Source organism: Astatotilapia calliptera, chromosome 5, assembly GCF_900246225.1.
Source record: "Astatotilapia calliptera chromosome 5, fAstCal1.2, whole genome shotgun sequence".
Classification (NCBI taxonomy): Eukaryota; Metazoa; Chordata; class Actinopteri; order Cichliformes; family Cichlidae; genus Astatotilapia; species Astatotilapia calliptera.
Genome location: NC_039306.1, coordinates 29625160 through 29638522, shown reverse-complemented (window position 1 = coordinate 29638522; position 13363 = coordinate 29625160). Strand labels below are relative to the sequence as shown.

General features: G+C 39.8%; 1 protein-coding gene and 1 pseudogene across 1 annotated transcript; one reads left to right on the top strand and one right to left on the bottom strand.

Annotated features, from left to right (window-relative positions):
- Positions 1–1186: 1186 nt before the first annotated feature.
- Positions 1187–4389, bottom strand: LOC113021733 (opioid growth factor receptor-like protein 1). Its single transcript, XM_026166451.1, has 9 exons — positions 4023–4389; positions 3630–3854; positions 3090–3152; positions 2963–3001; positions 2827–2881; positions 2406–2484; positions 2266–2332; positions 2035–2183; positions 1187–1938 (listed from the first exon to the last, which is right to left on the bottom strand). Exons 1-9 carry the CDS (start codon positions 4377–4379, stop codon positions 1488–1490), a joined length of 1485 nt encoding a protein of 494 aa, XP_026022236.1. The 5' UTR covers positions 4380–4389; the 3' UTR covers positions 1187–1487.
- Positions 4390–8437: 4048 nt separating this feature from the next.
- Positions 8438–11778, top strand: LOC113021732 (potassium channel subfamily K member 3-like; annotated as a pseudogene).
- Positions 11779–13363: the final 1585 nt, after the last annotated feature.

Sequence of the window (13363 nt, the reverse complement as noted above, 5' to 3'; positions counted from 1 at the left end):
TGTGACAAAATAGCAAAAAAAAACCCCAAACACTTTTCCCACACCAGTGTATATGGCTGGGTAACTTGATATATAGGAATGCAATTTATCTGCAAAATAATAAAAGCAAGAAATCAGAGCTTTAAAATCATTCACATCATCATCATCATCATCATCATCGTTTATTTGTATAGCACTTTAAAAACACACCAGGCAGACCAAAGTGCTGAACAACACAGATCAAAACAACTAGCAAAATTAAAAATACAATAAAATTATTAAAAATACAATAAAATTAATAAGAAAGGTGTCAGTTTCCTGCAAAGTTACAAGCCAGGGAATAAAAATAGGTCTTCAATCTGGACTTAAAGACCTGCACTGATAACGCTTGTCTAATATGGAGGGGAAGGTTATTCCAAAGCATCGGACCTGCAATTGAGAACGCTCGCTCTCCTCTGCCTTTCAGCATGGAGTACAAAGTCTAATCTTTGCATTATAAACACAGTGGAGTAAAAGCAGAAAGTGGCATAGAAATACCTAAATAAGGTAAAAGTACATTAAAGCTTTACTTCAGCAATATTCTCAGTTACATTCCTGCTGTTCCCATCCATGCTGTCGATTTAGGTGATTTTTCTTTTTTAAAAAAGAAAGAAATCTAAATGCTCTCCCTTTGTCTCTGTGGAGCCTGCAAAAGATGGTGCTCACAGTCTGGTGGGAACACAAGCTATTTTTGTTTCAGCTCAACTGTTTGAACCCATTTGATGAAATTTGCCTCAGTTTTAAAAACCCTTTTCTTTCAAATATTAACGGAGCAAGTATTCAACTTTAAAGTTGTGTGTAATTTCTTTGCCTTCCCATTGTTGTTTAGCTGTGATGATTGCTGGTGTAAGGAGTCAGGTGACAGAATTAGAAAGTGAACAGTTGAGGCTGTTAACCTTTGATGGGCAGCAATATTTGGGAGTCTGTCAGAGATTTTTATGTCCTTTTGTAAAGTGACCAACTGTAGTAATACATGAATTGGCTTTGTAACTGACTGTAACATTTTTTATCTTGCCACCCTCTAATTTTATTTTGGCCACAACCTTTACTAACCTGCGATTTGAATATGCAACTCTGAAAGGAAATTAAGACAGATATCAAACAACAAGATGTGAACTTTCTGAATGAGAATGTTTTAATTCTAGACACAAGAACGCAAAAACATTTAGTAATTGATCCCACATAGTCACACAATAACATTAACCCTTGAATTTTGTGTAAAACATGCATCCATTTCAGAACGCTTCATTATTTATGTTCAGAAAAAGAATTAATTGCGAATAAAAATCCAAACTTTAAGTTGTAAATGTTGAAGTAAACAAACATTTCTATAAAGAATCAAGCCCTTTGACTCAGTGTGTAAAGCACAATAACCTGCTAGTAATCTAAGATCTATAGTGTTGAACTAAATCACTCCATACTTCAGTGCAATTTATCAGTATTATTCATAAGCTTTCCATTGTCATCAATCAATCTTCATTATGGCTGAAAGTTTCTTCACCCTCATGAGACTCATACTCTGCATTGTTACACGACTCATCTTCAGACAGGTTTTCCTCTTCTTGTGCTTCACTGTCAGAAATCACAGTGTCCTCCTGCGACTCCAGAGAGTCAGCGGCCTCTTCCTTTGCTGCCTTGGGCTGCTTTGACCACAATTTTTGGATTTTCTTTGGGCACCACACAAACTCATCTTTAGGCTCATAGTTCAAATATGCATACTTGATGAGACGTCTGCGCTTTTTCTTATCAAGTACAGCAAACATAAAGTAGCTGAGGACGCTGTCCCTGATGTTTGGAAGTTGTCCGTTGACCAGAGTCTCCTCCAGGAAGAAGCGGACCAGAGGGGCTTGGTAGTGACGGTAACCCAGGTTTCCCAGACACTTCAGGATGCGAGTGATGCGCAGGCTGTTGTGTGTGTGACTGTCAGACAGTGATCAGTCCCAAAATTAGATCATTTACAGCTTTTTGTCACTTTTACTGCACACAGATTTTTTTTAAATTCAGAGGTAGTTTTACCTGTTAAGGTTGTCAAATCTTTCTTCCCAGTGCTTTGCTCTCCTGACTTCTCCAGTTTTTTCATCACACAACACGATACCATAAAAGTCCAACATGAGCTCGTACGACTTCACCAGGTTTTGCTTTGCAGTGCTGTGATTAAGAAAATCCTGAAGGAAACATCGAACCTCTATCAGTGTATAAGACATGTTTTCTTTTTAAATCATAACTTGGTAACTTTCACAGGTTTACCGTAATTTCTTCCTTTGTCAGTGTACTGGCCTCATAGTTCACTCCTGGTTCTTGCAGTGGGAACAACCTTTGAGAGAAAATGTCGTTACAAACTGGAACTGAACTTTTTACATCATATTTGTGACTATAGAGTAACTTACCACTGAATATATGTGTGCACGTGCTCAAGGCTTTCATAGTCTCCATGCCATTGTTCATGGAACTCAGTTATGCTGACACCTGGTAACAAATACAAGTCACAGCAAATAAATCTGTTTGTAAAAGAAGCTGCACAGATTACGATTTATCCAGTGATCACTGAGGTGGCTCAAACTGATGTCAGTATCAAAAAATATCTTTTTTTTTGACATCTCATGATTATAGCATTCTTGTGTAATATCAGTAACGTTTAAGGCCACTTAAGGTTCTGATGACATGGAAATATTGAGAGGATTAGTTGAATAAAATAATGAATTTTATAAGCTCTCATTCTTGAACAAATAAATTACAGAAAAACATTTATTTCACTTCCACTTTATGGACATACTTGACTCTATACTTTGTTCTACTAAAAAGGCCTACCATCTGGCACCGATCGTTTCTTTCCAAGGTAGAAATTCAGATTAGACTTGTCATCCTACACAAGAGAAAAGAATTTGATTCAAACCATTTATTTTGTTCTTCTTTGAAATAAATCTAAAAACAAACGTTTACATACATTTGTGTTCTTCTTCCTGTGCTGTGTCTTGATTTGGCTCTGCAGGGACACATAAAAGAACAACATGTGCTTGGCTTGTGCTTAAACATGAGAGTGTGTGTTTACAGTGTGTGTGTGTGAGACTTACAGGGTAGTCATGTCTGTAGTTCTGCATGTCTCTCGCAGCACGTTCAAATCTGCTGAAGTTGTACTGGAACACAGAAGACAAATGGAGTTCAGGGGTAACACTGCACAGCTAAAGGAGACATTCAGTAACCCAAAGATCATCCTTGGAGATCCTCCATCTTTATTTACAATAAATGGGTTTCTGTCTTTGTGCATATGTCATTCTGTGGCTCTTTGTATTCATTTGTTGATCTCATATTGATTATTTCAGAGATATATTTCACAACACAAAATGTAGTCACCACTCTAAAAATGTTTCTGGTTATCTACTTCTTTGTTCACCATTGTTATTTATGTCCATTTTATCTTTCCCACTGATTTTAATCTCTTTTGGAAAATTTTAAATGTCTTCCTTTGGCTCTTTGTTGTTTTTTTGAGCCATCTTTGTGATTTTTTCTTGCAGGAAAAATCAAGAAATGTGAACAGAGCTATCACCTAAGTAAATGATTTTTGAGCAGACGTGGAAAATCAAAGCACTTGTGACAGGCACTGGCTTACTTACATAGTTGGAGTTTGTTGACTGTCTGATCCTGCTCGGTGGGCTCTCCTCATTCGGGTCGGTCTCCCAGGTTGAATCATAGTCGCAGTAGAATTCATCCGTAGTGTGAACTCGATACTCTGTGCTGTCAAACTCTTCCTCTTCTTCTTCCGGCCCTGTCAGCTTCTTCCCTTCGTCAACTGCATTTTCCGTGCGCATTTCAGACTCATTTGGGTGTACCATAGAAACCTAAAATGAATAAAGTAAAGAGCAAACATTGTGCCATGTTTGTATCTCCAAGTTGCCTGTTATACAGTTGATCAATTCTGGTTTTTACATTCACAGAATACGAACTTAAAACGTTTGGTGAGAAACCTGCATGATCACCTTACTGTAAATGTTCATTTCTTTACTCACATTTTTATCAGCGGTCTCAACTCGATCATTTTGAAAGTTATCTTGGTTAGACTTTGCTCGCTTGCTCACGGGCACCCCATCTTCGTCTGAGGTCCTCTTCTGTCCGGCACTAATAGCCTTCTCTTCATCGTCAAGTGAATTCCTGAGTAGACGTGTGTTGTCGTCGCTTGTTTCAGGCTCATTTCCGTCTTTCTTTGAATAAGTTAAAAATCTAAACAGTGGAACCAGTGGAAAAAGCAAGAACAGTAAAGGATTCCTGTGGCGCACTATCCAGTGCCAAAGCGAGCGAATCCCATTGTATCCAAACCAATGCATTATTACTTTACAGCAGCGACACAGCACCGACATAACCCTCATGCGTGAAGATAATCGGTCAGTCTGTTTCGCTTTCCCTTACGCACTTCACAGAAAACCGAAACTAAACTTTGCGGCGACAAACAACATGTTACCGACCGCCGGCATCATGTTACCGACTATTTACACGCTGCTGCAAATCAAAAGTAGACTAGACTTTAGTTTGGGAAAACTTGGTTGACGTGTAAAAGTTAATTTTCTTTTAAAAGTAAACCATGTCAGAAATCCAAATACCTTCACTTGGGCTAGTGTTATTTCACTGTTATGATATTGTAATGTGACTTGGCTGTATATCTAATTAATAAACCAATTTTTAAAATATATTTCTATATTTATTCATCTTATTAATGATCACGGTTTAAGTGTATGGGACACATCCCTTAAATTAAACCTAAACATTGCACCAGTGAAGGGGCTCAACACCTTAGATTTCCAGGACTTGGTTTAAAACCCTATTTTTAGCTTAAAAAGCTACAAAGTTTACCTGTAATTGCATAAACAGTCAGGAATCCCCTTTGCACAGATAACCCATAATTTAGTCACACCTTCACCCCAATAGTGAGGTACACTCAGTAAATATTATTCCCTCCCAGGGCAGCCAAAGCTCGAGTAAAACCTGCCTTTTTTATATATGAAATCACAGAAGTTTTCCAACTTCCCTTTGCGCTTGAGTCACATTAAATTCATCACTTCAATATGATTAATAGTAAATATTACAATTTGCAGGTGTTTAAAAATGAGATTTTTTCTGCATTTGATAAATTAGAATAAATTCAAGTTAAATTAGAAGAGTACTTTCTCTAGTCAGAGTCATCTTCACTGCAGGTGTTTTGATTAGGAGCCCTTTCTGACGTACATGACTTACAGACCATGTCCATGCCCTTTTGGCTAAAAGGCTCAAAGGACTGTTGAGATTAGCTGCAAAGTTCAAGCCTGTTTCCCTCTGTGACACTGTAGCCTTGTCACTAAAGACATGTTTGTCTGCAAATATGTGTGAAGCCTCTACTTATTTTTTTTAAAAAGAGTTAGAATTTTTATATTTATGATAAAAATGCTCCGGATTTTTATACTATATTATCATCGTATCCACTGCCCGTATTCCCACTGTGGCTGTTATCAATGCAAAGATAGCATCATGTTTGCAGTATATTTCCATGGCTCATTTTCTACGAGAATGGCACTTGGACAGATGAGTGTCTGGACCTGAGTCGGTGGACATCCTGCTCTTAATGTCTTCCCATGAGAGATAACAGGTTGTATGAATTGTCCTGCTGAACAGAGAGATATGGGATGAGTACATCAGATAATGCAGTGCCATTATTTCATGAATGGAGTTTTCAAACCAGCACAGACGCCCTTATTATAAACTCAGTTGCTTTTTGGGTTTATGGCACGCTACAATGAGCTATATATTTATGACTATATAACACTGCTTTGGTAATATTTGTTTCCTATGACGTGAAGTTTGCAAAAGGAATTGATCTGTACTTGTTTAAGCACTGTGTGCATTCACTTAGTGCTCCATGATGAGGCTGTTATCTCTCATACTCATTTCAACAGGACTGTTCTTTCTGCCATTAGAGGAAATAAAGACTTGTCAGAATGCTACATCACTAACCTCTGCATGGCAGTCGATTCATTCGTGCTTACCAGAGCAGCTAAGGTCCTGTATTGGCTGTAGAAGATGAAAACACAGCATAGTGATAGTCATATGTTCTGCGGGGAATGGAGGCAGTAACTGTGGATTTTAATGACAGATCTTAGGCTCTTTATGGCTCACTTCAGTGCAAGAATAGTTTCCACAAATTGGATTGCCCTCCTAAAATAGATGGGAACTTTGTGAAAGTGAAATAAGTTGCAGCATGGAGCTAAGGCAGTTGGCCTGTTTTCTGATCGCGCTGCCGTGAACCCGATTAGCACGTGCGAAAATCCAACAGATGCCACAGGAAATCTCAGTGAAGGCCCCTCAGACGAGGGCCCTGCACAGTTGCACTGATACGTACACACAAACCACCTCTACAGACGGCCTCACTCGGCAAGCGCGCAGAATGTAGTTAATGACCACAGCTAGGGTGGTAGTTGGCTCAGCAGCTATGTACGCTTGATAAAGGTCAACGCTGCCACCAGCTAATGCCTCACTGCTGAGAGTAATACTATAGTTGCGGGTAGTGTGATTACTCCAGACAGGAGTATTTCATAGGGCAAAATAACACATGGACGAGAGTCCAGAAAGGGTAGCTGGTGATGCTGGGTTTCTTTAAAAGGCTGCCACATATGTGAGGTACAGAATACACAACTTTACATTTAATTAGTGTGGATGCTGATTAAGCTTCCGTATTTGTTTGTAGCAAATACTACTTGAACGTACAGGTGGTACGTGTATAAATGGTCTGGCATGTATAAATCCTGGCAATCCTCCTGGCACTTAACAGCGTACACTATGTTACTCTGTTTGTGTCTGGTGACACGATCCTTGGGGTGGACCAATTTTTGGCTCAGCGTGTTTTGGGGTTTAAAAGCCATAGAGACACGGTGTTTAGAAAAACTTCGTCTCAACTGTTCCCATACTCCTGACACATACAGGATCACTACAGGTTTTCCCAGCTTTGACAAAAGTCCAGCTGGGACTTTTTTCAGGTGCCAAAAGAAAGCTCCAGCTGATCCAGGAGAGAAGGACAACCGCTGCCTAAGCGGAAAACCTGTTTGTTTTGAGGCATCTCTCAAAACAAACAGATACAAACTTTTAATATTCATTCAGAAGTTTCCTGACTTTAAATTTTCTTTTGTCATTACTCAGCTTTTTCAAATGCACATTTTAAACATGCTCAGCTACTTTTCAACCTCTTCTTCTGTGTGAACTTCAGCTTTCAACATTTCTGCACTTTTTTTCAGATGAAAAATTCTGTATTTTTCAGCTCATTTAACATTTTTAGCTTAACTTTAGCAATCATTTCAATTCTGCTCAAAACATTCAGCGATCAGCATTCACACTGCAGTTTCTTCAAAAAATGCATTTTCTACTTGTTACTTGCTATTAATCTCTCGTTCTCTTCCACAGTGCATCCTTCATCCTGTCTCTGCCCTCTCCCGCAACCAGTCGTTGCAGATGATTTCCACTCCCTGAGCTTGGGTCTACCAGATGTTTCCTTCCTGTCAAAATGGACTTTTTCCTTCCAACTGTTGCCAAGTGCTTGCTCATAGGGAGTCATGTGATTGTTGGGGTTTACTCTGTATTATTGTAGGGTCTTTACCTTAAAATATAAAGGACCTCAAGGTGTCTATTGTTTAATTTTAGGTCTTCTTTGATACAGTGTGATAACCATTTTCACAAATCAGTCAAATGCAGTTTAAGTAAAATGGAGGTTAAAGCAGGATGTGCTTTAAGACATCACTGACATGGAGCTTCTGCAGGAATATTCAGAACCATCCCTCCTGATGACCACCGGTTTAAGGAAAAAAAGACGAAAGATAGCCAATATGCTCAAATTCGCTAGAGAAAAGGTGTTAGCAACTACAGTCATATTTTATATACAGTGATGCACATGTATTACATTAGTAGAACATTTAATGATTTTTATTGTGCTTTTCCCATAGAAAAGGTTTAATATAGTCCTGCTCTAATTTAGACATATTGTATCATGCGTGAGTTTCTAACTTCCAGTCTGTCTTATAACTGAATTTAAAGTAAGAAATGAAATGTATACTCTAGCACAAAACGTGAAACAAACTAAACACCCTATGCTGAAATCTTGCAACATCAAAGCGAATATAACTGTAACTGTTTCAAGAAACCGAACTGAGCACATTAGCACTTGTTAAAAGTCCTCATAGTCCTCTTAAAGTTCAGTAAACGAGGTTATGTGAGCATGCTTCACCTGACCACACGCTAATACTATAGGCTACACTTTCAAGCCATTTAGACCTATGCTGTACTCCTAACAGGCCCATGGCCTCTTTACACCGTGAAGACCAGCGAAACCCATGTGCATCTGTGCCTCTGAGCAGCAGCAGCAGGAGCAGCAGCACCCTCCCCGCCTCCTCCGGGCACTCTGGATTTGAGGATGAGGACGCAGAACATCAGGACCCTCTCTCTCATCCTCTCAATTATTTTCTACCTGCTTGTAGGAGCCGCAGTTTTTGACGCACTAGAGTCAGAAAGCGAGAGTTCAAGAAAAAAAGGCGCTGGAGCAGAAGCTGAGCGAGCTGAAGAAAAAGTACGAGGATGATTTCAACCAGATCTAGTGAGTGGTCCATCAGACAGAGCCGCATCGCGCTGGGAGGCAGTGGAAGTTCGTCGGCTCTTTTTACTTTGGCATCACCGTTATCACTACAATTGGCAAGTATATAATGTTGTGGCCTGACTTCACGGTATTGTGTGATTTTTGCAGTAATTTTTTTGACAGTTTTTCTTTTTTTGGACCCTGAACAGCAACTCATTGAAGATAGACACATAAACTAGGCCTACCTAAATGATTTTTTGATTGTGAATTATTACTCCTTGTAATGCTGGGATGTAGCTAAAGTTTTGTTTTGTTTTAAATTAGCCCATTTACAGAAAGCAAAGCTGTCCAGAAACACCTGCTGTTGTTGTTCTAGGTCCAAATTCTTGGAATAAGATAGATGTAGTTTGGCCTTTTCAGCAAAATATCAGTAAAGTGATTATGTAGGCAGCTGCATATGTAGTAAAGAAGTGTGCAAAGTTTTTGAAAGTTTTTATTTTTTATTTTTTAATGGTAAAAAACCCCCCAACCCTTTCTTAAAATACCTAAACCACCTCTATGTGACAAAGAAAGTACAGATCAGAAGCCTTAATCTCTTATAGCCACCTTGGGGCCTATCCCAGTTGGCAGTAGGCAAGAGGTGAGTACACACTGGATAGGTGAGCAGTCCAAGGTTGGCCTGAACAGACCTAAAGCAATGAAACAATAACACTTTTCAGTTACAATTTCTCACGTGCTGTCTTATTGGTCTGATATAAGCTCCAGCCTTCCTGTCCAACCTCAGACTGCGGAACAAAGGACTGAGTGAAACCACCTTTGTAAGAGTGCACGCCCTGTAATGTTAAGAAGCTAAAGTGTCACTATGTTTTCTTACAGCTTGGTAGCTTCATATCTTATGTAGAAACAGTTGCCTTTTGTTAATCACCTATGTCCTTACCATTTCCCAAAAAGCTGAACTAATTGCAGAAATATAAACAGGTTAAAAAGCTGATCAGGCTTAAAGTGAGAAAACCTGCTGTTAATGTCCAGTAAACACTTTTTATCTTACGTTGTGGTGTGCAGGATTGAAAAATATTGGTATCGAAAAATATTGGTATCAAGCCAATACCATGTAAATACAGGGCCAGTATTGGTGATACCAATACTGATACAGATACTTTTAACGATAAAGATGGCTTATGTCGGAGAGGGCAGTGAGATGAATGAGATTAATCATCAGTTTGCAAAGTCTGAACACATTTTCCAGCTTTTTGTGGGTTTTTTTTTTGGAGACCTGGAATGTAAATGTGCTTATCACTAAAGGACTTTCAGTCAGCTTCTGTTGTTTCAATGTGCCAGAGGCTATAAATAAAATTATGTGACAGTCAACATAAAAAAAGTTCCGATATTTTTCATAGCCCGTGTTTGACTTGTATTTTTTCATTTCTATTATACTTATTTATTTAACACAATTCCATGGACATACTGAACATAGAGGATAGAAACAAAGTATCGATACTGAGGCGCTAGTACTGATCTGATACCAATACCAGCATTGGTATCGATATTTAGATCAATCCGCTGCCTCTAGTGTTAAGTATTCCCAAATAAACAGTGTTCACTTATCACTGTGTGTTCAGCCTGCTCTGTCACCAACCTTCTCTTTAGTTGCACCTCCCAAGTTTCTCAGTTTGCTATTAAGTGCTGTGGAGGTGGCGGACACTGGTATTAACAGAGCTTTTACACATGTACACCGCTAGCAGCTGCTTCTGGAAATGAGGTTAACGAGGACAGCATGATTGGACCAAACCAGTTAAGCTGCAGTTATAGAGAGATAGCCAAATGTTTCCTGGCACAGCATCAGCAAGCAGTTTTAGTGAGACTGATCTGTGGTTTAACCATGTTTGCTCACATTAGTTTAAAGACTTGACTTTAACCTGCACTGAGTTATGTGTGAGTATCCCTGCCTTGCAGTGTTTACAGCAGCAATATACTAGTTTGATGTCTATGGAGCTTGATGACTATGAAACAGTAGTACTCAACCTTTGACCTGTATTATTCTTTGACTTTGCAGGTTATGGCCATGCTGTTCCGTGCACCAATGCTGGAAAGGCCTTCTGTATGTTTTATGCGCTCTTGGACATCCCTCTGACGCTGGTCATGTTCCAGTGCCTGGGCGAGAGGATCAACACTTTTGTGAGATACCTCCTGAGCAGAGTCAAGCAGGGCCTGGGCTTACAGAAGACAGAGGTGTCAATGGGAAACATGGTCCTGGTGGGTTTACTGTCTTGGGTAAGCACTTTGTTTGTAGGAGCTGCAGCCTTTTCCTATTTTGAGGGCTGGAGCTTTTTAATGCCTCTTACTACTGCTTTGTCACACTTACTACCATTGGGTTTGGAGATTTTGTAGCCTTGCAGACAAAAGATGCCCTCTAGAAGCAACCTACCTACGTGGCATTTAGCTTCATGTACATTCTAGTTGGGCTGACGGTCATCAGAGCATTTCTTAACCTGGTGGTGTTGAGGTTTCTCACTGTAAGCTCAGGTGAGCTTGATGGGAGCTCCACAGCAGGGGAAGAAGAGCAGGAGTACAGGAAGATCGTGGACACTGGAGAAGGAACTGCTGAGGACCTATGTAAGGATGATGAAGATGAACTTTGCAGGCTTACCTTTCCCATGGAGGGTTGCAACAGCTTTGTCAGCCTCCTCTCTTCTCCTGCAGAGGAGCACAGACCTATTATACCCAAGAATGCAAACCTGCCTGAACCCAGCAGACTCCAGGCTTTGTTCCTTTGCATGTGCTGTTGCATGGACGTTTACAACAGCGCCTCTCAGTCCCACTGTGACCAGACAAGCGGCCATAGCAACCCTGTCTTTTACAGTACCATCTCCTACAGAGGGGACCAGGCCCCTTGCAGCTTCTACACCATGTCATCACAAGCCTCCCCCAGCAGCGTGGCACTCTGTCTGGGCAAGAACAATTCTCACAGCAGGTGGAAATCACTCTGACTGAGATCTTTGAAAACTTGAAGTTGAAATAGCCTTTGTTTTGTTTTGGATCTTTGTACGCACAGAGCCCATAAAACCATCTGATTTTCTGTTTGGTGGAATAAACTGCCTCATGCTTTCTTTGTTATGAAGCTTGTCTGATAAAATGTAACATATTAAAACTAAATATGCAGTTTATATTGTATTTACACTGAACATTACCAATGATCTAACATTTGAGGTATATCAATAAAGTATAGTTTATGCAACTTTATGGTTTTCCTTCACTATATCACCTGCAAAAAACAAACCAGCAAATTAAAAAACAAAAGAAACAAACAAAAATAAAACACCCACACAACTTGAGTATGAATACGTTGTCTTCTCGCTGCAGCACTGTCTCATGTGACCTTTTTTCTGACCGTTATTTCCAGTCAGTAAACTTTGCAGTTTCCTGTCAGTAGTGTTCACTTCATTGCTCTGGCTAGTTCCCCAGGTAAAAATGTTCATCTTTATTGCTCAGTTTTGGGGGACCTGGAGACGGACACATGGTAAAAGATGACTGAATGACGGCAGTAGCCAGGTAAAAACCAATCATATCATCTCTGTCAAAGAACAGAAAATGAGCCGTGGCACAGAAGTGGCCTCCAAGTACAAGCTATTGTCTCAGATGTGTGGTTGAATGACACATTGCAGATTAGATTTTTAATACAAACCACCGATACTTACATACTATGTTATGTAATGTCTTCAGTGGATCTGAATGAGCTTTCCACCCTGAGAAAAACCCACTGATGTCAGGCTGTGACGGAGGTGGACAAAGGTGGGCATGTATCTTAAAGAAGGGGTTAAGCAACACGGTGCTATTAGTTGGATTATAGGTAGGGGTAGAATACACAGGTACATTTAATGAAATACTGTACAAATAAAGAATATATGTATATGTACAGGGAGTGCAGAATTATTAGGCAAGTTGTATTTTTGAGGAATAATTTTATTATTGAACAACAACCATGTTCTCAATGAACCCAAAAAAACTCATTAATATCAAAGCTGAATGTTTTTGGAAGTAGTTTTTAGTTTGTTTTTAGTTTCAGCTATTTTAGGGGGATATCTGTGTGTGCAGGTGACTATTACTGTGCATAATTATTAGGCAACTTAACAAAAAACAAATATATACCCATTTCAATTATTTATTTTTACCAGTGAAACCAATATAACATCTCCACATTCACAAATATACATTTCTGACATTCAAAAACAAAACAAAAACAAATCAGCGACCAATATAGCCACCTTTCTTTGGAATGACACTCAAAAGCCTGCCATCCATGGATTCTGTCAGTGTTTTCATCTGTTCACCCTCAACATTGCGTGCAGCAGCAACCACAGCCTCCCAGACACTGTTCAGAGAGGTGTACTGTTTTCTCTCCTTGTAAATCTCACATTTGATGATGGACCACAGGTTCTCAATGGGGTTCAGATCAGGTGAACAAGGAGGCCATGTCATTAGTTTTTCTTCTTTTATACCCTTTCTTGCCAGCCACGCTGTGGAGTACTTGGACGCGTGTGATGGAGCATTGTCCTGCATGAAAATCATGTTTTTCTTGAAGGATGCAGACTTCTTCCTGTACCACTGCTTGAAGAAGGTGTCTTCCAGAAACTGGCAGTAGGACTGGGAGTTGAGCTTGACTCCATCCTCAACCCGAAAAGGCCCCACAAGCTCATCTTTGATGATACCAGCCCAAACCAGTACTCCACCTCCACCTTGCTGGCGTCTGAGTGGGACTGGAGCTCTCTG

Excerpts from the sequence above, each read along its gene's own strand:
- LOC113021733 (XM_026166451.1), bottom strand. The coding sequence starts at position 4,379 with ATGAGGGTTATGTCGGTGCTGTGTCGCTGCTGTAAAGTAATAATGCAT. Across the intron at positions 2,882-2,962 it reads ACAGGAAGAAGAACACAAAT|GATGACAAGTCTAATCTGAA; the intron begins GTATGTAAACGT and ends TCTCTTGTGTAG. Across the intron at positions 2,184-2,265 it reads TGACAAAGGAAGAAATTACG|GATTTTCTTAATCACAGCAC; the intron begins GTAAACCTGTGA and ends TGTTTCCTTCAG.